The sequence below is a fragment of the Balaenoptera ricei genome, chromosome 11 (genome assembly GCF_028023285.1).
Source record: "Balaenoptera ricei isolate mBalRic1 chromosome 11, mBalRic1.hap2, whole genome shotgun sequence".
In the NCBI taxonomy this organism is placed as follows: domain Eukaryota; kingdom Metazoa; phylum Chordata; class Mammalia; order Artiodactyla; family Balaenopteridae; genus Balaenoptera; species Balaenoptera ricei.
The window spans coordinates 60,464,419-60,491,472 of NC_082649.1; the positions used below are offsets into that span (position 1 = coordinate 60,464,419).

General features: G+C 37.7%; 1 protein-coding gene across 6 annotated transcripts in view; it reads right to left on the reverse strand.

Moving 5' to 3' along the window:
• NKTR (natural killer cell triggering receptor) overlaps window positions 1-23,331 on the reverse strand; it is a 49,096-nt gene extending 25,765 nt beyond the window's left edge. For 2 of the 6 annotated variants that reach the window (XM_059939324.1, XM_059939322.1), the window contains exons 1-6: window positions 23,234-23,331; window positions 22,980-23,060; window positions 8,297-8,371; window positions 7,627-7,734; window positions 7,072-7,116; window positions 5,219-5,306 (exon numbers count right to left, since the gene is read on the reverse strand). In XM_059939324.1, coding sequence (XP_059795307.1) covers window positions 5,219-5,306; window positions 7,072-7,116; window positions 7,627-7,734; window positions 8,297-8,371; window positions 22,980-23,037 — 374 coding nt within the window. In that variant the 5' untranslated portion in view covers window positions 23,038-23,060; window positions 23,234-23,331. Of the gene's footprint in view, window positions 1-5,218; window positions 5,307-6,738; window positions 6,767-7,071; window positions 7,117-7,626; window positions 7,735-8,296; window positions 8,372-22,979; window positions 23,061-23,214 lie in introns of those variants that run through there. The other 4 variants (XM_059939327.1, XM_059939320.1, XM_059939326.1 and 1 more) reach the window with 4 other exon arrangements.
• Between the last annotated feature and the right edge of the window lie 3,723 nt (window positions 23,332-27,054).

Genomic DNA, 27,054 nt, shown 5'->3' on the forward strand with positions numbered 1-27,054 from the left:
CTGTCTAATCTCTGATTTTCTCCATTATGAAAATTTTTTAGTCAATGAATATACACTGTCTGACCAATTTTAATCCGATTAAACTTTAAACATATCTGTTACTATTCAGACCAAAACCTATATTACATACAGTGGACAAAATTCTTTATAGGGGTTTTGGATATATTAAATCTTGAAATATTTAAAAATAGCTTTAATTTCTTATAAAGGCATTGATACATGAATTACTGTCAAAAAAAATGTTTCAAATAATGTGGTGTTTCCAATGAATGTTGTTAAAAAAAAAAAAGTGACTCTAGTTGTAAAGTAGTATGAGAGAAGGAAACAAAGACAACCTATTTCTGTCTTAAGCAGGCTTTAACATGCAATTTTCCCCTTCAACTCCTGAAACTATCACCCCTGTAAGAGGCACCAAATTGTACAGAGTGACAAAGCTCATGTAAGGGCAATGGAAACTAACCAAGCCACGTTACAGTGCTCTACCTATCGTTCCATAAGTCACCAAAATAAAACAGCTTTAAAAAATTCAGCACTAACATTAACATAATACACAGCAAACACCATGAGATACAAAATTCCTTCCAGGTTGCTACCAGAAATGTCACACAAACACTAAGTAATATTAAGACTGGATGTTAGGGATGACACTTGATATCCAGAGACGATGGATTATGGTTAAGTGTCGTGAAATCTGTTCATGAAGAAATCCTGAAATTAACATATGAAGGTATTACCCCCAAAAAAGTAAGGAAAAAAGCCAGAACTTCTCAGGTTATTAACATTTACTAGCATTTCTTCTCACACAAATTCATGAATATGTGGAGGGAAAAAGATTTCTACCCCAAATCTACTTTTGCTACCCAAAAATATCAATATAGCTTTATAAAGCCCTTAAAACCAAACCACCCCTCAACTTCCCTTGCTCTGCTACTCTGAAACGATCAGCACTTCTCTCCCATTCAGGTAAGTAGCCATTCTTAATTGACATAGAATATATCCTAGAACTTATGTTTTCCTCCCACAGTCCTATTTATGACTGTTAAGATTTAACACACACTTTTTGTTTAAAGTTCAAAGTTTGACTTTTTGACATTATCTTATTTTCTTGTATTTTTATAATTATCATGACCACTGACAGTGGCCAACGACAAAGCCTGTTCTCCAAGGCTCTGTGGGTCTTTTCATTCCCTGGTTGCGATATGAGGCCTGCATAGACTAAGCCAAGGGAGACGAGAGCAACCGCCACTCCAACATGTTCTAACAGCAGCCGATGAAGAGACTGCAGCTGATTTAGGCAAGATGAGCCAGAGTTTCTTTGCAGCACCTTTCAGACTGATGAAAATTAAGCAATTACAACTATTTCCTTTAGGAGAGACAATATTTGCATATAAATCATGCCACATATTCAGAAACCTAGGATCAACCTACAAAACACTTTCTTCCTTTTATGTCTGCATTTTCACACCAAAATGTTTACTTTACATTTGAAAGTGGGGTAGATACTTTACAAACAGAAAAGGAAAAACAAAACTAACTCAAGGTATATACAAGACTAGATACAAGGCTTCCTGATAGCTAGGTTAGTGCTCTAACCAAGAGAATAGGTATTTAATACAAAGCTATAAATCACCTAACTAATCTTTTTAATGACTACTTTATGCAATATTTTCTTTATCCTTTTGATGAATGAAAATAAAGACAATGAAAATCAGAGTCAGAATTAATAGATTGTCATGACTGACAGCCAAAGGAAAAGAAAAATGCTTTCCTATGTGTCATATTATTCTCCAGCAATGCTTGAGGTGTCTAAAACTTACTAAAATTAAAATAAATTCAGGGGAATTCCCCGATGGTCCAGTGGTTAGGACTCTGCGCTCTCACTGCCGAGGACGCGGGTTCAATCCCTGGTCAGGGAGCTAAGATCCTACAAGCCGCGCGGCGAGGTAAATAAAATAAAATAAAATAAAATAAAAATAAAATAGAGTAGAATAAAGTAAAATAAAATAAATAAATAAATAAATAAATAAATTCAGAGCAGACTGGTCAATAAACCTATGTAGCTTACAGTGTGCAGCATTCTCTTTCTAGCTATCAGTTTCTTTAGGATTATGAGTAAAACTCCTACAACCTAGGCTGCGTATGTCTTTTCTTCCTTACTCACCATTATCTATAGAACAAAGGATCTTTAAATTCTTTTCTAGTCTAAGACTTTATAATCCTATAGCTTTTACTGTGGCTTCTTCCTAGTCTTTGGCCTAAAAAATAAATAATAATAAAAAGGACCCAGTTAACCTGGTTACTACTCTGGTCCCAGTGCTTTGAATTCCTTCAAAAATAGCTCAGCATGAACAAACCATTACTTCCTCAGTGATTCATGGGGATAGTGCCATATATCACTCCTTTCACGTTTCCTGAGAAGTACTATTCCAAAAACAATTAGTTTTCTTCTATTTAGGCCCCTAAAAGCAAAATCACTATGACTAATATACTAGTAGATATAAGTAGTTACTGCAAAAATTACAAATAGCTTTATAGAAGATTATCTGGTTTTTATCACACATATAATTTTTCCACCCAAAGAAAGCAATATATACAAAAATATGTTTAATAAGATGATGTATATGCCTTAGGTAGGGGAGGTTTTAAATGTTTTAAGTAATGAAGACAATAGTTATTCTTGAGCACAATAGTTATTGCTCAAGAATTCTTGAGGAACATTTTGTTCAAGTACCCACACTAACTGCATCAAATTTACTCCTTAGAATTACAAGGTAACAGATTTATAACATAAACTACAAATACAATTTTGCAAGGATATGTTAAAAGTCCTTATTAACCCTATAAAACTGGAACTATAAAGGCAGTTCTTGGCATTTTATGATCCATTCTCACACTATCCTTTCTTTTTCAGGCTGCAGAACTGCTGCTCAAGGTGCCACAGGAAGAGCTGTGGGAGGAGGATGAAACGCAGGAGCCACCCCTGGGGAGCCATCAGACAGCTCAGTGACCACCAACCCTCGGAACCTCAACTTGCAGAGCGATTGATTATCTGTGGTCATCTATACAATTTGAAGACAGTACATTATACTTTTTTACTACTTCCAATTCCAAAAGGATTTGGGCTTGTAAGACATAGACTTTCAAAGATATTTCTTTCATGGGCCACCATCTCCATTTTACCTATCCCTTCTATAAAAGCAAAGAAACATTTTGTTTAGCAAAGTGAACATTAGTTTTATTTTATCCTGCAACCCCTGAGGAATTGGTACTTTTAGCTCACATTAAAAAAAGCACACACATAAAAACTTCTTAAAAAAAGAGAGAGAGAAGGATTTTTTGTGAGTGCAAAAATGTTTACTTCCAAGATTGCTTTTAACTGAAAATTCATTTCCAGAAGTAAATTTCAAACTAAAAGTAGAAAATTTTCTTTCAATCACAAGTTCACAGTGATTTTAGTGCCATCTACAATCAGTTAATTATGAAAACAAGGTTAAAAAATTTAATACTAATTTACAGGTGTTAAAATTTTAATTTGGTATTCCGTGTCAAAAAATAGTCTAATGTAAAATTAAGCTACGTAGAAAACAGACATGGCTTTAATTTTATTTGATACTAAACATTTCTAGAAAAGACTTAAGCAAGTACTAAATAACAAAAAAACAAGATATTCTAAATTTTCTGAAGAGAGAATCTCATATACTGGATTTTAACTAATGTATGTAGGTGCACGGGTTTTAACTCTAACGTTTTCTAAATAAGCTAATTAGTATATAACAATGGGAAGAAGCTGCTGCTACCTGATAAATAAAAATTTAAATGTACTGATATAAAAAAGGAAATCTAAAAGAAACTTTAGAGCCCTCAGATGGTAGCTTTTTGACCAATGAATCATTAGTTTATCACGTACACAGTTCAGATAAGCTTAAAAATGGAAATGGGAAACCTCAATCAAAGAGTAAACAGCTTCTACAACAAGTTTTTCAAAATATTTCCCCCTACTTTTTTTTGGCCCTCAAGGAGGTTAAGAATTGAAAAATACTCTAGTAAAGTAGTGTAATAACTAATACTCTATGGGATCAAAACAAGACACAGGAATAACTGTTTTAGGCCTTCCTTTTTTCCTGCACAACTCCAAGCATTATCATCTTCTACCAGCTTTCCATTTTTAGGACATTCTTAGGAACAGAATGCCCCTTATCTGAACTTTATCAGATCATGTTGGAATCTGTTTTTCACACAAACTTAAAGTGTGAGATTTATTTTATATGAATAATTTACTCCTTTAAAAACAGGGAAGCGCCATTCATACTCATCCATTCAGAAAGATGACAAAATTTTTTTCTGGTAAACCATGGAAAAATATTTCTCCAATATACATAGCATAACTGCAGAGATTTACTTCCAATCAAAAGCATTAAACTCCGTGCTAGCCAATTATCTTTCATATCTTATATCATGGGATTATAATAAAAATAGGTTTTGGAGTAGCTTTAGATAAGAATATAACTAAAAGTATGCCAAAAGTCTTTCAGATGAGAAATAAGTAAGGTTTTGGTTGTGTATACACATACACGTAAAGGTGTTTGTTTTTTAAACATCAAATTCAGCATTCTGAAGTTTTCTAAGTGATAATATCATAAACTTTGGTGGAAATGATAGCAACATTGGGTTAACTCAATTACGCATAGAGATCTCACAAAGTTTAAGATTGTTAACAATGCTGGCTTAACACCAAATCATTTATCTCTATACAATGTCAGAAAACAATGGCACCTCTCTCAAACTGGTTCAAAGAACAACAGTTAGAGAAAAAGCAACCATACTATGGTTTACTCAAACCAACTGCTTTCCATGCCAAGGGCACATCCAGTCCTAGTCATGGACAAGTTTTAAATGTTCATCAAGGGTTTATGTTCCAATCCAGATTTGGTAATCTGAGCCCCCAAATTTGTTAAGAGTCAAAGCCAATTTCTTTTCTTAAGATGACAACACATTCTGAAAATAATTTACATCTTTTAAGTTACGCCTTTTAAGTACCATTCTTCAAATCCAGGATATATGCTTACCACTGTGGCTGTTAGAGCTTACTAATTACTATAACATAATAAAACCCAAGTTGACAGAATCTAGCATTAAACTTGGTTTAACGATACCATCTTTCTCATGAACAGCGCTTCTCTGTTTAGAAAAAGCTCATCTCTGAATTATGCCTACTCACATGAAAAACTGGGAACCATTGGTATGTTTCCCTCGATTTGCCATTGACAAAAGGAACGCTCTGTCATGTTTGAGAATAAAGTTTTCATCTGTTTGAAGAAAACACAAATTTGTCAGTCTACAATTATAAGTCACTTTTAAAGTGCAATGTTCAAAGTAATAAATAGAAAGCAAAGGATGAAATTCCTCTTCTGGTCAGTACAGATACTTGACTGAATACTTTGAAAAAAATTCTTTTAACTAATCAAATAACAAAAGCATAAAACAAAAACAAAAACTCTACTTATTTACTACTTAGCCTTGAGAAAAAGAACATATATTTAATACTTTTATACAAACAGCCTTAGAACAGTCACTTTTAGTAGTAACATATTTTGGCTAAATGATGTTTAAACTATTAACTTTCAGGGAAAACTAGCAAGAAAATTTTAGAAAAATCTTTACAGTAAAGCTCATTTCCTCCAAATTTCCAATTAACCTGCATAATGCACTATACATGGAAGTTTAATAATCCTCTTATGTGCTTAATTTCTATATGGTAAATTTATTACTCAATTCAATTGATGCTAGACTATGAAACCAAAAACCAAAATATTACAGTAAGTTAAGTTGTAGGGACATGCCGAAATTAAATTAAGTTATGTAGATTCTTTCTAATCAATAGGATCAAAAATTATCTAAGGAAGCAAGTCCTGTAAATACAAAAATTTAAATGGCAAAATACAATTTTTAGATATACAAATATCTGCCACAGGGAACAACCACATTACAGTGGCCTACAGCATTAGTTTCAAATTGTTACATGCTAATAGAACCAGCTAAAGAGCTGTTTCCTACTAGTTCAAAGGAAAAACTCTGTCATAAAGATCACTTAGAGATGGATTTAATTCCAGCAGAAATATCCTGAAAACTAATTTAAATTTCCTTTTAACACTCATACAAACAAATCTTTCTTTAAAACAAACAGAAACATAGAAAACTTTAAAAAAAAAGATTACCTTGGGAACAGGCTTCTGAAAAAGTAGTAATCCATTTTCCCCCAAAAGAAATATAAAAGACTATTATAACACTGAAGCTATCATGGCATTAAAACCTAGTAATATTGGATCCCATTATAAATTTCCGCAACTGACTTTTCTAAGGCTTTTTGGGGCAAGTGCAATAGTTAGATTTATGCAAATACTACTGTAGGAAAAAAACACAATCATATAGCTCTAGTATACAAAAGAAAACATACAAACCTTTGAGAAAGGAAGAAATACCAAATTTTATTCAAAGAAATTGCTTGGTTTAGAGAAAATAAACATTAACTAGATTCTTTTCCCTGATGTGGAAATAATAACCCATTGGGAAAAGAAAAGAAGATACAGAGGCATGTATGAAACAGTATACAGAATTTTCCAAGTCTTCAAGCAATATAAGAAATCCAGCCACAACCTGACCCAGACTGTCCATAAATTTATTAGGAAGGGTGCAAGGGAACAGAGTTGGAGTTTGTGTTACTGAGCTTCGTTCTCTTACCTTTTCATTTTGCAAAAGACCACATTCTCTATAAACAAAAGAATATGTTGACAGTTTTAGGCAGGAAGATAGGAGTTTTCATGTATATAGTTGCCTAACCTCCATGCTGAAAGTCATGTTTAACCATAAAGTTAGCCTTAATTAATCTTGTCAATTAAGTTATATATTACAATGTAATTTATCCCCAAGTTCATGCAAATAAAGTATTTTCATGCAGCATTAGTTTCATGCAAAAAGTGAACTATAAGTAAACCTCTTCTCATTAAAAGTACATGATCAAACTTGCTTTAATATCAGAACTGAGACAAAAGACCATAATATATTAAGCCTTACCTTTAAAATATCCACCATAAATTGATTCTCCACCTTTTCCATTACCTGAAAATAATGAGCTACATTAAACAATAATGAAAACTAAAAATATACTAATACACATAAATTACTTTTTATGGTTTCAATTTGCTGAAGGAGTAATTACTGCAGATGATAAAAATTCTAAGACTCCTCAATTAACCTCAGTTTTAAACTATAAATCCAATCCCGTTATAATAAAAACTATTTAAAAAATTCTCTCCATAACCCACTTATTTCAAACAGCAATCACACCAACAAAATTCTAAAAGAATAAAAACAATTGAACAGTACTTTGGCATTCACTGTAGGGTATTCACCAAGTAACTGTATTAAAACTGCATAAAAACAAACAAACAAAAGTCTTAGTATTTTGCTTTTTATACATTCTTGGCCTACAACATTCATTCATCCAACAACTATTCACTGACCACCTAATATTTACATCATACTGTGACACTATATTTACAATTAAAAGTAATAATGAGATGCTTTAGAAACTGATAGAGTTATTAAGAGCATAACTTTTAGCTCTACCTTCACTGAAGTCCCCACCCTGAATCATAAAGTTTTTAACCACACGATGGAATGTAGAACCTTTATAACATAACTTCTTCCCAGTTGTTTTCCCAAGGCCTTTCTCCCCTGGAAAAAAAAAGAAATGAAGTTTAGCTACAAACATATCCTTCCATGGAAAGCACCATCCAATTAATCTTTTGTCAAATCCCTCGTGCTGGGCACTGTAAGAGATAAGTAACATAAATGTTTTTCCTATTTTTTTCTACTTTTTAAAAATATAAATCCAATTACATGTAACAAAGAACAATCTCATTATGTTCTGCTTCTCTATTTTCTAATCTTAAATTTCTTGTGAAATCTGGAATGCTAAATTTGTTCAAAGTACTAAAATCTGTAAAATTCTACCAAAATAAGTCAGTTTTGAATATACTATTATTTTATAAACTACAATGGATAAAGATTTCATTACATATGGTGGTACTTCCTTTTTCATTTCTGAGACCATTTCTTTCTCCTCTCTTCCCTTTAAGAAATGCTTCCCTAACATCATATCAGTGAAAATAATATTTTTTATTTGCTAAACTCATTTCACAGATCATTACTTTTTAAGGAAAATATCTACTCTGTTAAGCAAGGTAAAACTGTAAGCCAGGACTTCTCATTGGGAATAATTTAATAATTCATTTACCTGAGCATAGGCAAAGGAAGTTTTTGCAAGTTTTTGGACATATATCTGAAAAGAGCTGAAACATAATGCGACCAACTGAAATAAAACACATGAAAAAAAGGTAAGCAAGTTGATTAAATATATCATATTTTATATGAGAGAAATAAATAGAATTAACAAATCAAAGGGCCCATTTTTGTAATTCATTTTAATTTTTTAAGAGATTCAACAGGAAAGAATTTAACTAGGCAATACCAACTAACAAGAACCCCACTCTATTAGCATTAGGATTCACATGCAACCAAACTGATTTCAGCCCTAAAACTGTAGGATTTTAAGTGTCTTTTAAAGGGACCTTATATTATTAGATTCCTTATAGTGTATCTCCTACCTGAACAATTAATCTTCTTTAAAAATACTCTCGAAGGACATCCCTGGTGGTCCAGTGGTAAAGAATCCGTCTTCCAATGCAAGCGACGCGGGTTCGATCCCTGGGAACTAAGATCCCACATGCTGTAGGGCAACTAAGCCCGCGCGCTACAACTACTGAGCTCGCGCACCTCAACCAGAGAGCCCGCGTGCCGCAAACTACAGAACCCATGGACTCTGGAGCCCGCACACCACAACTAGAGAGAAAAAACCCGCCCGCCGTAACTAGAGAGAAGCCCGAGAGCTGCAATGAAGACACTGTGCGCCGCAACGAAAGATCCCACATGCCTCAACGAAGATCCCGAGTGCCACAACTAAGACCCGACACAGCCAAGGAAAAAAAAATACTCTTGGTAATAGTTGTCTGATTTATGCTTGAACCCCTCCAGTGATGAGAACATCATATCATAAGATAGTCATTCCGGCCAGTACTGTTAGAAGAAAGTTCTGTCCTCTACATCAGCTTTTTACCTTTATGAAAAAACTGTTTACAGACAACTTCCTGAACTGCCACTCACAACTAAAACTCACATTCTATTCCTGAGAGAGTAGAAAGAGAATAGGTATGGTTCCTAAAAACTAACCAACAAACAACCCTACAATAAACAGGAAATGAGAAGGAGCAAGTCTGAAAATTCGATTTAACTATGCCAATAGAGAAGTGTTTCACAAACCTTTTGGTCTCAAGACTCCTTTATACTATTTTTTCTTTCTTTCTTTTTTAAAACTTTTAATTTTTTTAGTTTATTTAATTTTATTTTTTATTTTTCTTATTTTTATCTTTTTGGCTGCATTGGGTCTTCGTTGCTGCGCATGGGCTTTCTCTAGTTGCAGCGAGCAGGGGCTACGCTTCGTTGCGGCACACGGGCTTCTCACTGTGGTGGCTTCGCTTGTTGTGGAGCACAGGCTTTAGGCACATGGGTTTCAGTAGTTGCAGCACGCGGGCTCAGTAGTTGTGGCACACGGGTTTAGTTGCTCCGCGGCATGTGGGAATTTCCTGGACCAGGGATCGAACCTGTGCTCCCTGCATTGGCAGGCGGATTCTTAACCATTGTACCACCAGGGAAGTCCCTCCTTTAAACTCTTAAAAATGATTAAGCTTTTAAAATGTGGTTATATTTATTGCTATTCACTGTATTATAAATTAAAACTCAGAAACTTTCAAAAAACAAGAATACACAAGCACACATTCCATCAGCTGTCAGAATGGTGACATCATCACATATTGTGTAATCTCTGGAAAACTCGACTTGTGAATGAGAGTGCAAGAGGCAAATTACATTATTCTAAAAATGGTTTTGACTTTGCATACCTCCTGAAAGTGTCTCAATAAAATAAGAAATGGAATTTTGATTTATAATCACTTTCTTGAGTTCCCTTTCCCTTTATTCTACAAAATCTTTTCCATTATGAACATTTGTATATACTCAAGGAGACTTGTGAAATAAATCAAAATTAACTGTGGACCAAGCATAAGTCATTTGCAGTACAGACACAGAATGATCTACTGTGTATCACTATGATTTTAATTTATTCCTGGCCACGTCAGTCAGTTCCTCTGAGGACAAAACAAAGCTACTGCATAAGAGACAGCCTTAAAGGATAAAAAGTGGGAGATGGAATCATATAAGGAGACTTTCCCAAGTCAACAGTGCCAAATGGAGTGCTGGAACCAAATTTTAAAGCAATTTCAAAACCTTCTAGCTGATCTTGATATCTAAAGGAATGAAGAAAAAGGTAAGAAAAGAAAGTAAAAAGGAGGACAGCAATGTATCTAAAATCATTTCAGAATTTTAAAAATTGCATGTAATATCAGTAATATTAAATACTACTCTTTGTATTTACATGGAACTATTTTACCAGTGTGATAAAAGTATTTCCATCACTCTTCATAAATCCCTAAGATATGGCTGGCTAGGTGGGTGTCAAGTTCAAAATCATCTAGCTTTGCAAACTAGAACATACTTAGATCTTTGGAATCCCTTTAAGATAGTTAATTTTTAGAATAAAAGACATAATCAAAACTGAAACTTCGCCTTTTCTTTTAGGAAGTAACTTCAATATCAAGGGGTTTTTTTGCTTTTTTTAAAAAACTAATTTATTTATTATTTGGTTGCACCGGGTCTTAGTTGCAGCAGGCGGGCTCCTTAGTTGCAGCACGTGGGCTCCTTAATTGCAGCAGGCGGGCTCCTTAGTTGTGGCATGTGAACTCTTAGTTGCATGTGGGATCTAGTTCCCTGACCAGGGATTGATCCCGGGCCCCCCGCATTGGGAGCATGGAGTCTTATCCACTGCGCCACCAGGGAAGTCCCTCAAGGGTTTTTTAAAAAAATCTTTAATGCATCCAAGTGAAAACTGATGAAAGTTTCAAATATTTTTAGTTTCTCCTTTACAGATGATTAGTAGTTATGAACACTCTAGTGGTATAATACATATGAAAACAGTTAAATGTGATTATATTTCCAGGTCTAATATTCAGAGAGGGATATCTAACTACAATGATTTTTAAAAAAATGCTCACCTCTAATATCTTACCCTCTAACCTGATGAAGAAAAGAAATTTCTATTGACCTCTCATTCTCATGGGGCAGGGGTTAGAGCAGAGGTTTTGTCTTTTCCATGGCATTGTGTTTTTAAGAGCAAAAGAAAAAAACTGAACAAAACCAAACTGTTTTGGGCTCAATACCATGGTGCAAGGTTAAAAACACTGCTAAAGGCTCTAAAGTAAATGATGTACATATCAGAACTGTAAAATATCGTACTGGACAGCTAGTTCATCCACCAATGTCAGAATTTCCTTTGCAACAATACTGACAGATGAATACCGACAAAGGTAGAAAAATAACAGAAAAGCACAGGGACTCAAACAGGGGTAGGAGGTGAGAATTAGAAAAGGAACAGCCATCTTATGTTAAAGGTAGAAAAGGAAAAAATCTTTGTATATTTCACTTGGCATTTTGAGGCAAAGAAAGAAAAGGAAAAGGACAGTGCTAAGAAGTGAACTTTCTTCTCTCAAAGTCCCCATAAAAATCCATATGAATTTGCCTTCATGGCCTTTCAACCAGGCCTGGTGTTATTACTGGGATTCTCTGGGCCCTACTTCTAAAAAAATAAGGAGAAAAAGGGGTGGGGAGCACACTCTTGCTTACAGAAATGGAAACAAGACTTTTTCTTAAAATTGAACATGAGCTCAGTGCTCGAGCTCATGCTCACGCATGTGCACTAATTAAAGCAACTTTAAAAAAAAGTGTGTCAGATACTGTGCTAGGTTCTTTACAAATACAGGCAGCTCTGCAATAACGACAGAACTGAAAGAAACATTGCATTATCCAAAATATCACATATAAAGACAACTGTTTCCATGGGACAATAGGGGTTGGGGACAAGGGAATTTCAGGTCATAGTAAAAATGACTGTTTTCCTTAAGAGTATCAATAATAAAGGCATGTTTTTAGTTATAAGAACATGTTATAAAACTTAAACATCATTGAGGAAATCCTACAATTGATCACACCTCACTCTGGCCTTTCTCAGCACTGTCATTAGCATAACCCTTCTTGTGGTCTTTCAAATTACTATTAGGACAACAAGAATAACTCAGAATAGCAGTGCTGTTCACAGTTCTTCTCTTCCACGTCACTAGTTCCCCACCTTGTTATCTAATTGTGTCACAACACAAACAGTATTGCTCCTTAATTAATCTATCCATTAGAATAAATTCATTTTACAAAAACACAATCTGTAAGACAGGTGGTTGTATTATTTAATTACTTTCCAAGAACCTTATTATGCAGGCACTATTGCACTGAAGTCCTATTAATTTATGAGTGTATAAAAAGGGGAGAAATCATTTAAATAGTGCAGACCACTGCATCCAGTCACTGTATTCATGAGCTTATGACCCAGGGTGTGCTTGAGATGGGGGATTCATTTCTCCTGTTCCCTCAGCACAAATCAGATCTCATATGCTCGTTCTATCTCAAAGTATAAGCTATCTTGAGTGTGAGTCTAAAGTTTAAAGGGTAATTTTGAATACAAGCAAATTTCACTGTACTGCTATCTTTAGAACCACAATAACAAAACTCTATAGTATTTCCATTTACAAAGAGGTCAAGTGTCTTGCCCAAGGTCATAAGCAGTACTCAAACATTTGTCTTCCTCTTTACTTAAAACTTATTTCTCGGTGTCAGTTCCAAATACTTTACAATGTTTACTAAGAATACACTTTTTAAAAAAATAAATTTATTTATTTATTTTTGGCTGCGTTGGGTCTTTGTTGCTGCGTGTGGGCTTTCTCTAGTTGCAGCGAGCAGGGGTTACCCTTTGTTGCGGTGCGCGGGCTTCTCATTGCGGTGGCTTCTCTTGTTGCAGAGCATGGGCTCTAGGTGCGTGGGCTTCAGTAGTTGTGGCTCGCGGGCTCTAGAGCGCAGGCTCAGCAGTTGTGGCACACGGGCTTAGTTGCTCTGCGGCATGTGGGATCTTCCTGGACCAGGGTTTGAACCCATGTCCCCTGCATTGGCAGGCGGATTCTTAACCACTGCGCCACCAGGGAAGTCCTACTAAGAATACATTTTTTGTTCAGTTTCTTCAATTCACGTGAACCTTGAGCAGTAAAGTTAAAACACCCATTTCAATGATATCCCCATTTTATCTACTTTGATAACTTGCCAGGGTTTTATAATATTGCTCTGAGGCCCACATAAAGCAAAATTCTAAAGTGAAGCATTCCTTTAAAGAAACACTTTGGTTATCACTTTGGAAAACCAGCTTTAAGCCTCTGACAAATACAAAGTAAGTAATGTTCTACTTAAAAAGGGAAGCGGAGGGACTTCCCTGGTGGCACAGTGGTTAAGAATCCGCCTGCCAATGCAGGGAACACGGATTCAATCCCTGGTCCGGGAAGATCCCACCTGCCGCGGAGCAACTAAGCCCGTGCGCCACAACTACTGAGGCTGTGCTCTAGAGCCCGTGAGCCACAACTACTGAAGCCCGCACGCCCCAAGCCTGTGCTCCGCAACAAAAGAAGCCACCACAATGAGAAGCCCGCACACTGCAACGAAGAGTAGCCGTCGTTCGATGCAACTAGAGAAAGCCCGCCTGCAGCAACAAAGACCCAATGCAGCCAAAAGTAAATAAATAAATAAATTTTAAAAAATAAAAAGGGAAGGAGCTGTATTCCTCTAAAATGTCAATGTCATAGAGACCAAAAAAAAGGCTATGAAAAAGAAGGATAAAGAGACATGACAGCTGAATGTAATATCTGATGCCAGACTGGATTTTGTATTGGAGGGGAAAAAATGTTATAATTGACTTTTTAGGCTAACTGACAAAAATGGAATACAGAGACAGTAGATTAAAGTATTATATCAATGTAAATTTATGAAGTTGGTAACTGCATTGTAGTTATGTAGGAGAATATCCCTATTCTTTTCTTTCTTAAAAATTTTTTTAATGTTTCTTAAGACTCTTTTAATGAATATCCCTACTCTTAACAAATATACACAAGTATTTAGGAGTAAAGAGCCATGATGTGGGTGAACCGCAAATGGTTCAGAAAAAATTGTGTGTGTAGAGAGAGAGAAAGAGAGAGATTAATAAAGCAAATGGTATAAAATGTAAATAGGTGAATCTGGGTAAAGAATAGATGGGCATTCTTTTTCCTATTTTTATTTTTCAACTTCTTATAAATGTGAAATTATATCCAAACAAAAAGTTTAAAACATCTGCAGATAAAGCCCAATGCTTGAGTTCTATGAAAGCATGAGTCTATAAGAGCAGTTCTCAAACTTTTTGGTCTCAGAATCTCTCTATACTCTAAACAATTCCTGAGAACCTTAAAGACTTTTTAATATGGGTTATTTTAAATAATTTACATTTTCAAATATGAACAAAAAATTTAATGAGTGTCATTGTTTTACATTTTTGCAAATCTCATTAATGTCTAGTGTAACAGAAGATAGTTAGATTTTCCTATCTGCTTCTGCATTCAATCTGTTGTGTCATCATATGCCATGCAGCCTTTGGAAAACCCTACTGGATACAAACAGAATGGGAGTGAAAAAAATGGGGGTTTGACTCCTCCTGGCCTCATGACACCATCTCACGGTTTGAAAACAAAAGGTCTACACCATTATACTACTATAATGTAGTATATTACAACTATAATTAATTTTAAAATACCTTACATAGACATTCTCATATAAAGTAATCAGATGAGTTTTAAAACTATACCTTAGGCCTCTAAGAAAGAAACACCCTTCAGGGGTGATAAATCAAAGGCCATACTCCAGAGGTGGCTTCTAATATTGCTTTTGCTATCTTTATTTCTAATCAAACAGAGGCCTTGTAATTAGCAAGATGAATGTTAGAAACAGGTTCTTATTGGTAAATTAGTGATGTTTGGAACATACAGACTGAATAAAAACATTTGGAGATAATCCATACCCTTCCATTAACAGGACATATAAATCTGGAGTCACCCTTTGGAGTGGAACCTAAGGCTGGGTCCACCAAAAAGGTCCTGGGTCTAGTCAAGATTTTGGAGGATTCTGGTGCAGAACACTAAAAGATTCGTGTGACAATTTTCAAGACCAGAAATCTTTCACATAAAGAGTGTTTGGAGCACTGAAAAGGACAGAACTGGAATGTCATTCAACTTACAGAACTGGTTATATGACTTACTTGTGTGCATACTTGCTTGCCAACGTCTACATGTGGCAAATGAGACTTGCTTTCACTGTGCCCTGGTAGCAAGGTTGTGACAAAGGCAATCTATAGCCATCACCTAACTTATCGGAGACTCCCCGATATACTCTAAAAAGAACTTAATAACCATTCTTAACTAAACTGGCTTAAATCAGTTTGCAACAGATATCTAAAACCTGGTCCCCTGGGCTCCAGTACTCCATTTCTTGATACAAGATCTGAATAAGGCAAGTAAAAGGCAAGTTTCTGACACACCAAAGAAGGAAAAACAAGATTCCTATTTCATGTCTGCCCTGGAAGGTACTCAGTTTAACCAACCACTAACAGCCATAGAGAGAAGTAACATTTAACCAAAGAAGGGTGGGCCTACCTGTCAGAAAAATAAAGTTGTCAATGAGAATTTCGTATCTATACTTCCAAACTAGGTATCATATTTCACACAAAAAGCTAATACTTTCAGAAAACATGAATTTATTTGTAAAGACGATGAAAAAGGATTGGCTAATTTCTACTAGTTAGGACCTTTAAAAAATTTATAAGGAATTCTAGGTTCAGTCAAGATGGAGTAAATATACCCTGCCCTATCTTTCTTATTGAATGCACCTAAACAACCTTGGACAGAAAGCATGGAACAATTACCTAAGGACTGAAAAATAAATGGTAGTAGGCATTGGGGAAGGACATCAGAACACAAAAGCCCACCAAGTTGGCAATGAATTTTGTTTTTGTTTTTCCTACCATATCTCTTGGCCTGGAATCAAAAGCAATCTGAAACCTGGAACTGCCCACTGGGTACAGAGAGAAAGAGCTCTAAGAAAAGCCCTCTATTTCTAGAAAGGGGGCCCCAACAGATCAGAGTGAATAGGGGAAATGTCATTTTTTTGGTGTATTTTTTCCATACTCTCTTGTCCCAGCTCCTAAGGAATTCTGCAGTGGCAGCAGCAGTGAGAGCAGTGGTGACTGGGCAAGCATATAAAACTCCAAGGGAGGGGAACCCTTCTCTCTGACTAGAGGAACTGTGGTCCCAAGAGCTTAGGAAGAATTCCTGTTGCATTTTACTCCCTATCCTATTGCCACTTACCCTCAGAGACAGAGACAGACACAGTCATGGGAAGCACATGGCAGAACAGGGAAACTAAAACCCTTGCTTTCTAGCCAGATGACCAAAAAAGGGAGTCCCTAAGGGCCAGAATGTGTTGGGGAGATCTCAAAAAAGAGGGAGCTCAAAAAACAATCCCATTAAGTTGTACATGAATTCCTGGGCTTATCCATGAACTATGCATGGATCTGACACTAAAAAGCAGAAGGTGGGTGGGAACTTGCAGGCTGAACCTAACTGGGTTGACTGTTTGCTATAACATCATCATCATCAACAACACAAGTCCATATTCTCCCCAGGATTTAAACTAGATCCAGGGTCATATAACATAACATACAAAATGTCCAGGATACAATCCAGCATTTATGGACATTTAAAGAACCAAGAAAATCTCATATCTCATAAGGGAAAAGAAGACAATCAAAGACAGCAACTCCATGATGATACAGATGTTGAAATTATTAGACAAAGACTTTAAAGCAGCCATTACAACCATACTCCACTAAGTAAGGACAAACACTCTTAAAATGACTGGAAAAATAGAAAGCCACAAGCAAAACCAAAAGGAAATTTTAAAATGAAAAAGTATAATAACCAAAATTAAAGATTCACTGGGTGGGCTCAAAAGGAGGACAGAGATGACAGAGGAAAAAGTGAACTCGAAAAAAAAAAAAAAGTGAGCTCAAAGACCAGTTAATAGAAATTATCCAATCTGAAAAACAGAAAAAAGATGGAAAAAATAAATAAACAGAGCCTCAGGGACCTGTGGGGTAGTATCAAACCTCTGATATTTGTGTCATCAAAGTACCAGAAAGAGAGGAAATAGTGTTGGACAGAAAACATATTTGAAGAAATAACAGCTGAAAACTCCCTAAATTTGGCAAAGGACAGACACAGATTCAAGAAGATCAGCAAACCCCAAAGAAAATAAACACAAAGAAATTCACACTACAATAAAACTGCTGAATCTAAAGACAAGATAAATGTTGAAAGTAGCCAGACAAGAACAATACATTTACATTTGGGGGAGCAACAGTTTGAATCACTATAGATTTCTTATCAGAAACCATACAGACCAGAGGGGAGTGGAACATTTTTCAAGTGTTAAAAGAAAATAACTACTAACCCAAAATTCTATATATAGTGAAAATATTTTTCAAGAATAAAGGCAAAATAAAATTTGCAGTTGAAGGAAAACAAAGAGAATTTGTTGCCAGAAGTTCTGCTCTGAAGAAATACTTAAAGCAAATTCTTCATGTGGAAGCGAAATGCTACCAGAGGAACTTCAGACTTCAAAAAAGAACAAACAGTAACAGAAAGGGTAATGATAAGACTATTTTTTTTCTCCTCTTAAGTTCTTTAAAATATATCTGACAGGGCTTCCCTGGTGGCGCAGTGGTTGAGAATCTGCCTGCCAATGCAGGGGACACGGGTTCGAGCCCTGGTCTGGGAAGATCCCACATGCCACGGAGCAACTGGGCCCGTGAGCCACAATTACTGAGCCTGCGCGTCTGGAGCCTGTGCTCCGCAAGAAGAGAGGCCACGATAGTGAGAGGCCTGCGCACCGCGATGAAGAGTGGCCCCCGCTTGCCACAACTGGAGAAAGCCCTCGTACAGAAATGAAGACCCAACACAGCCATAAATAAATAAAAATTAAAAAAAAAAATGTGTGACATTTGAAAGCAAGTTTCCAGTGTTTGTAGATGTAATACATAGGACAAGTACAACATAAGGTGAGAGGTAAAGGATGCTATATGTGGGATGGTTTTAACAGTTCTCTTGAAGTGGTAAAATATTAATTCTAAGTAAACTGTAAAGAGCCAAGCATACATACTGTAATCTTTAGAGTAACCACTAAAAAAACTATACAGATAGCTCTAAAAATTCAATCGAAAATTTAAAAAATACTAATTCAAATAATCCAAAAGGCAAAAAAGAGAACAGAATAAAAACAGAGGAAGTAAAAACAATTATTAAAGAGACAAATCCAAACATAACAATTATATTAAGTGTAAATAGTCTAAATATACTGATTAAAAGACAAAGAATGTGAAAATGGATTAAAAACCAAGACCCAGTGATTTGCTATCTCCAAGAAACCCACTTTAAATTTAACGATATAAGTAGGTTAAAAGTAGAAAATGATGGCTTCCCTGGCAGCACAGCGGTTAAGAATCTGCCTGCCAATGCAGGGGACATGGGTTCAAGCCCTGGTCCAGGAAGATCCCACATGCCACGGAGCAACTAAGCCTGTGCGCCACAACTACTAGCCTGCGCTCTAGACCCCACGAGCCACAACTACTGAACCCGTGTGCCACAACCACTGAAGCCTACGCGCCTAGAGCCCATGCTCCACAACAAGAGAAGCCACCACAATGAGAAGCCCGCACACCGCAACGAAGAGTAGCCCCAACTCGCTGCAACTAGAGAAAGCCCGCGCCCAGCAACAAAGACCCAACTCAGCCATAAATAAATAAATAAATAAATAAATAAAAAGTAGAAAATGACATACCATGTAAACACTAATAAAAAGCTGCAGTAGCTGTATTCACATTGGACAAAGTAGACTGTGGAGCAAGGAAAATTACCAGGAATAAAAAGGGTCATTACATAACGATAAGCGAGTTAATACATTAAGAAGACATAACAATCCTGGGGGCTTCCCTGGTGGCGCAGCGGTTAAGAATCTGCCTGCCAATGCAGGGGACACAGGTTCGAGCCCTGGTCTGGGAAGATCCCACATGCCGCGGAGCAACTAAGCCCGTGAGCCACAACTACTGAGCCTGAGCTCTAGAGCCCATGAGCCTCAACTACTGAAGCCGATGTGCCTAGAGCCCGTGGTCTGCAACAAGAGAAGCCGCCTCAATGAGAAGCCCACGCACCGCAACGAAGAAGAGTAGCCCCCGCTCGCCGCAACTAGAGAAAGCCCGCGTGCAGCAACGAAGACACAACTCAGCCAAAAATAAATAAATAAATTTATTTAAAAAAAAAAAAAAAAAAAAAAAAAAACAATCCTGGGACTTCCCTGGTGGCCCAGTGGGTAAGACTCTGTGCTCCCAATGCAGGGGACCCAGGTTCAATCCCTGATCAGGGAACTAGATCCCGCAGGCATGCTGCAACTAAGAGTTTGCCTGCTGCAACAAGGATCCCATGTGCCACAACTAAGACCCAGCACAGCCAAAATAAATAAATAAATAAATATTAAATTAAAAAAAAAAAAAAAAAAAGACATAATCCTAAATGTGTAAGCATCCACCTAACAAATGAGCCTCAAAGTAAATGGAGCAAAACCTAACAGAACTGAAAGGAGAAATAAACTCACGATTATAACTAGAGATTTCAACACTCCTCTCTTGGTAATCAATAAAAGAAGAAGACAGGAAATCAGCCAGGATATAGACGAACTGAACAACACTATTAGCCAACTGGATCTAAATGACATTTACAGAACACTCTACACAAAAACAGCACAATATACATTCTTTTCAAGTGTACCTGGGAAATTCACCAAAATAGAACATATCAAACCTTAGTAAATTTTAAAAAGCTGAGATCCTACAAAGTATGTTCCCTGACCATAATGCAATTAAACTAGAAATCATTATTAGAAAGACAACTGCAAAATATCCAAGTATTTAGAAACTAAAACACTTCTAAATAATTCATGAGTCAAAGACTAAGCTGCAAGGGAAATTAGAAAATATTTTGAACTGAAAGAGGATAAGCAATATATCAAAATTTGTGCGGTACACAAAATTTGTGGGGTCCTTCACAGAGGTAAATTTATAGCATTAAATACTAATACTTGTCAAGAAAGGTCACAAGTCAACAATCCAAGTTTCTGCTTTAAGAAACTAGAAAAAGAGCAAAATAAAGCCAAAGCAAGCATCAGAAAAAAAGAGCAGAAATCAATGAAATTGAAAACAGAAAACAAAGCAAACAAAAAAATCAATGAAACGAAAATCTGGTTCTTTGAAATGACAGTAAAATTGATAAACATCTAGCCAAACTGGCCAAAGAAAAAAAGACAACAGGCACAAATTATCAATATGAGGAATAAAGGCAATACCACTATAGATCCCACAGACAAAAAATTAAGGAACGATGTTGTTTGACAACTAAGATTAAATGGACCAATTGCTTAAAAGCTACCAACTACCAAAACTCACTCAAGGAGAAATAACAACATGAAGAGTTCTATAACTATACTCAAATAATTTAAAGACATTTCCTCTTCTAATATATACTTGCATTCATTTGGTGGCTTTACTATTCAAAAGTCTAATTCACATGTTTGCTAAAAAAATACACAAATTTCCACTGATAGTAATGCAAAAGAATACACACTGTGTTGTATTCAACTCAATTTTTATCAGTACTGCTTGATATCTCATTAATGTGGATAGTATGTCCACTCTTAAAGGATCTCTGTTTATCAAAGTAAATCAAAGATATTACTTTATATTGATATTTATATCAAGTGAATTATTAACTATAGGAGAAGAGTATTACTTGAATAAGTACTCAATGACATACATACTAATGTTTAAATCCTGCAAAGCAGGACACCTCATTTCAAACAACTGAAGTGATCCTTAAAAAAAGTTGTGTAAAAATCAAGTATCTACTACTTACATAATATACTGAAAAGTACTGAAAAGTGCTAGAGAAGTATTTTATATAAGACTGAACCATATGAAATTGCCAATTATCAACTGGTTCAACCGAGAACAATGTAAGCATTCCTTGTTTTCTATATGATTCAGTGTTCTCAAGAGTTCTAGTCACTTCTACCAGAACGGTATTACAGTGTTGGGGACCGAAGTTCATTTTACATTTACCAAACGTATTCTGGAGATGTTTCATGACGAAAGTCATTTTCAAAACTAGGATATGAACGCATATGAGGAAAGGAGTACTGTACTTTTACGTGGCTAGAGAACCTTTGTTTGACCTCCACTTTCCAGGAGTCTCCTATTTTTAACTCTTAAAAAAAAATAAGCCCTGTTATTCAAAACGTGGATTCACTATAGAGTAAGGATTAAGATCCACAAGCCTCAAAGTATGAAAAAGAGAGAATGCAACAAAATTACTAAGACCACATCATTCCTTTGCTCAAAACCCTTCAATATCTTATCTCACTGAGTCAAAGTTCTTACTATGGCCTTTACCCATTTCCTGCTTCTCACCTGCCTCCTTTACTCCAGCCCCCGTGGGCTTTTCTTGCTGTTCCTCAAACTTGCAGGTACACTCTCTCCTCAGGGCCTTTGTATTAACTACTCCCTCCAGCAGGAATGCTCTTCTCAAAGATATCCACACGACTCACCTCCTCATCTCCTTCGGGTCTGCTTAAATGTCATCTTCTCAAAATGGCCTTTTCTGACCAACCTATTAAAACAGTATCCCTAGGGACTTCCCTGGTGGCGCTCCCAATGCAGGGGGCCGGGGTTCAATCCCTGGTCCGGGAACTAGATCCCACATGCATGCCACAACTAAGGAGCCCGCCAGCTGCAACTAAGATCCGACACAACCAAATAAATAAGTAAGTAAAATAAATAAATAAAATAAAATAGTATCCCTCCTACAAGACAAAAAAAATTTTTTTTGGTTTATTGTCTGCCTTTCTCCAATAGAATATAAACTACAAGGAAGAGAGACCTTTGTTTAATGCATTGCTATATCCTCAGAGTCTAGAACAGCAGCACGTAGAATCTGCTGAACAAGATTGGCACAAAAGACTGTATATATGCCTCCAATTAAAACTTCCCTCACAGATACTAAAAAAGAGGTAAGAAAACAGTTTGGAACCCCGCGCGCTTTGTAACTTAGAATGAAACAACTACCCTCTAGAAGAAAATATTTTATTTTCAACAAAATATACTAACGAATGGCTGGATTCCCTAAAAACAAAACATTAATGCTAAGCGCACACATGCTGCAAGTCTGTTGGTACTGAATGCTTTGGTTTATCACCCAAGACTTGTGCTAAGTCATTTTCCTACGAACCAAGAAATTCTGGCTAAAGATACTTAAGGAAAAATAAAAGCGGAGTTAACCTATTAATGCTGTACAAGGATTAGGAAATACAGAATATACGAGTCCAAAACTCACAGTACAGAGTGAGAGACCAGAAATCGAAATTGGGAGTGTTTGCCCCCTAGAGACACTGAGAGAGACAAAATCCACAAAGGATTGCACCCCTTTTCTTGGCGCTAGGCACGGCATGAACACTCATTCCGGGGATGCAGGGGGGCATGGAGTTTGGGACTGTGAGGCCTGGATTCCGATTAGGATTGGAGTCGTGTATCCGGGCCGCCCTCCTCTGCACAGACTTTCGCTCGGGAGAAAAAAGAGTGGCGACTGCGCCTACCAGCTCCCAAAAAGGCTTGGGGGAGGGGTGATGAAGGTAGACCCCTCCCCTTCCCCCAGGCAAGCCCAGGGCCCGCAGGGCTCCCCAGTGTCCCGGCTCACCCGGCTCCCGGTTGATCTCGATGTCGAAGTGACACTGCGGCCGGTCCTGCGCCCCCATCGCGACCGAGGCGGCGGCAAGAGCTGGGAGAGACGGGGAGCAAAGCGGTCAGGGCGCGGGGTTAGGGCGGAGCCCGCGCCTCAGTCACCTCCCGCTGGCCTGGTGCGACAGCGCCCGAGGCCGAGACCAGCTCCTTCTCACCCCAGGCCTCCCGGCCCCCATGGAGCGCGCACACACATGCAGGCTAGCTCTTCACCTGGCTGGCCTCCAGCCTGAGATGCTCCCCGTGAGCTGAGGAGAAACCGCTGCCACCACGGCCGAAGCCCAACGCCACTAACAGACCACCACCCCCGCCCCCCTGGCCCGGCCTTCCAGTGCCACGCTAAACCCCGCGAGAGTCGGGACAAATACCGCGAGAGTACGGTCTTGAAGGCGGTGGGTAACCGAAGGGGGTGCGCTTACGTGGGCGTGCCTTGGAGCTCGAAGAGCCTCCAGCCCCGGCGCTCCTATTCCTGAGCTGGCCCTGTTTTGCCCCGCCCCTTTCCCCCCTTGTACGTTGGAATCAGTCGCCCAATCTGGGAGCCCCGGACGCGCCTGTGCTCTCTACTTTCTGTGGTCCTTTCTCCAGGGCCGTGTCTATGTATTTGCAGATACCGCGAGGCTTTGCTGTTTCCGAAGCTGCGAAACAGTTGGGAGAATGAGGTTGTTGACGTGTAGTAAAGCGACAGAGCTTTGGTTTTCTTTTTCTCAAGGGGTAGTTATGACACTATCCCGTTAGACCATTTGTCTCACTTCAAAGGCCTTTAGGCTGAATTGTGCGTTCGTCCCCGCTTTGGGGCCAGCGTCACTGGTATAGTTGTGTTCAAGGCCATTCTTCCTCTTTTGTGAAGTGTCAGTTCAAGACCTTTGCCCTTATTTGAATCGCGTTCTTCGTCTTATAGAATGCAAGGGTTCTGGATACTAACGTGTTGTTAGATGATATATGTATGTTTTGAATACAACTCTCTTGTTAGGTTTATGTAAGTGCGAATATTTTCTCCCAATCTGCGTCTTGTCTTTTCATTGTTTTGAAAGTGGCTTGTGCAAAGCAGTTTTTAATTTTTGATTCAATCACTTGATCAATTTTTTCTTTTATGGGTTGTGCTTCTTTGTGTAGGAAATCTCTGCCTACCCCAAGCTCGAGAAGATTTTCTCCTATGTTTTCTTTTAGAAGTTTTGTAGCCCAACCTTACACCATAGGTGTAAGCCTATGATCTATTAGAATTTGTGGATGTGGGGTCAGGTAGAAGTTGAGGTTCATTCTTTTCCCCGTAGGGCTATACAGTAGTTCCACCACCATTTGTTGAAAAGACTTTTATCCATTGAATTACCATGGCTTTGTGACCACACATGTGCGATTCTATTTCTGGACTCTATTTGTTACACTGATGTATCTTTAGGCTGGGACCACACTGTTGGGTTGTAATTGTTTTCCATTATTTTCTTAAAATTGTAAAATATACTTTACATAAAATTATCTTTTAACTGTTTTTAAGCTTACAGTTCAGAGGCTGTTAACTACATTCACATTGTTGTGCAACCATCACCACCATCTATCCATAAGACAATTTTCATCTTGTAAAACTAAAACTTTGGGGACTTCCCTGGTGGTGTGGTGGTTAAGAATCCGCCTGCCAATGCAGGGGACACAGGTTCGATCCCTGGTCCGGGAAGATCCCACATGCCGCGGAGCAACTAAGCCCGTGCACCACACCTACTGAGCCTGTGCTCTAGAGCCTGCGAGCCACAACTACTGAGCCTGCATGCCACAACTAGTGAAGCCCGTGTGCCACAATTACTGGAGCCTGAGCACCTAGAGTCCGTGCTCCGCAACAAGGGAAGCCACCGCAATGAGAAGCCGGCACACCGCAACGAAGAGTAGCCCCCGCTCGCTGCAACTAGAGAAAGCCTGCGCGCAGCAATGAAGACCCAAAGCAGCCAAAAATAAATAAATAAAAATTTTAAAAAAACTAAACTAAAACTTGGTACCAATTAAACAATAACTCCTCATTCTCCCCTCTACCCAGGATCTGGTAACCACTCTCTACTTTTTTTGTTTGTTTTTGTTTTACTTTATTGTGGTAAGAACACAACATGAGATCCACCCTCTTTAAAAATTTTTTGGCCATGTCATGCAGCATGTGGGATCTTAGTTCCCCAACCAGGGATCGAACCCACACCCCCTGCAGTAGACGTGCAGAGTCTTAACCACTAGATGGCCGGGTAAGTCCCGAGATCCACCCTCTTAACAGATTTTTAAGTGTTCAAGCTGTCTAATAAAGGGGGGCAGCTGCCATCCCACTCCAGCTGATGGTTGCCACATGGATCTGTAACCCAGCATTGCTAGAAAGCCAGGCTTTCCTAGGAAATCCTCTTGTTTTTTAAATATTAGCAACTAATTCAAAACTAAATACATTGCACAGCACCCACCATATCTGCTGATCAGATTAGGCCCATGAGCAGCCTACTTGGCATGGAGTATGAGCACGAACCACATGAATAGTAGAGGAGGGAGGAGACGAAGGATGGGTTAGAACCCTACAGATGGCAGAATGGGTGGGGGAGCAGGCTCCCTTCCAGACTTGAGAAGGCCTAGAAAGGGCCAGAGCCTTCAGCTAACACACAAAGCTAACACACTTGGATGTTTACCATGTGCCCAGCTCTCAACTGCATTATCTCCATCTCACAACGTGAGGAGGCGGATACTACTTTCATTATCCCCATTTTAGAGCTGAGGAAACAGAACTTTCAGAGGTTGTGTTAGATCTGGGACTCAAAATGAGGTCCCTCTTCACTGTTTACATGTTACAGCCTCCCTGGGTTGCAACCCTTGACTCCAACAAAAGGAGCTTTTAATTTTGGGTTCACAAGAATCTCTTTGCCTCATTTAACAGATAAGTCTCAAAGAGGGAAGGTTCTTTATAGAACAAAGCTAATAGAGGCAAAAAGAACAATAAAATAGAAAATCACCATTATGTAATCCCTGAGGAAGTAACAGATCAAAGCTGGGTAGATCATAATTTAAGTGAAAGGCTATCAGGAACTTGATAATAAATCAAAGTAGGTTATTTCCTGATGTGATGCGAAAGCAAGCACCTATCACTTCCTATGATGTATTCTTGCCAAAAATATTAGAACCTGAGTCTGAATGAGCCTCTACCAGTTTATAGGAAAAGTGGGCGATTAGTGGGACAGATATAATGACACCACAGGGATACAACAGAAATGTGAAAAATTTTAGAGCAAATGACCTAGTTTTTCCAACAAATGGCAAAGAAAAGAAAAGGGAACTGTGAAGTATTTTTAGAGACTTAAGGGACATCAACAAAATGCAGGGTGTAAATCTTGTTTGGATCCTGATTCAGACACATCAACAAAAACACGTTTTGTGGGAACAAAAGAAAACTGAACATCGTGGAATTCAGGGCATGCTACTCCAAAATATGGCACCTTGGCATATTGAATATTTTAAGCTGAAGGAATTTGAGAAATGGCAGATGCTGGAAGGACTCTCAGACCTTCTCCCATGAAACAGGTCATGAGACCCTCATATTAGAAGTGTCCTCCCTACATCCAGAGGGACACAGATTTTTAACAAAAAGGCCTTACTAAGTTCCCTCCAGTTTACTACACTTAGCTCATACCCTTATGTCCTCTAAGGACATAACTTTCTACTTTTCATCAAACTTACTATAAAAACGCTCAGGTTTAACTGCTTCTTTGGGTCTTCATTTCCTTATGAAGGCTCCCATGTCATATAAAACTTATATTAAATAAATTTGTATGCTTTTCTTTTATTAATCTGTCTTTCGTTACAGAGGCCTAGCCAAGAACCTTAAAAGGATAGAAAGAAAAAGATACTCTTCCTCCCCTATCACATCTTCTATTAGTAGATGTTAGATAATAATTAAGAATTACTATTAATTGTGTTAGCAATGATAATGGTGTTGTAACATATATTTTTAAGTCTTCACACTTTTTCTCAAAAACCAAATGGAAAACTTATTACATGAAAATTCCTATACCTCAATATCAGTG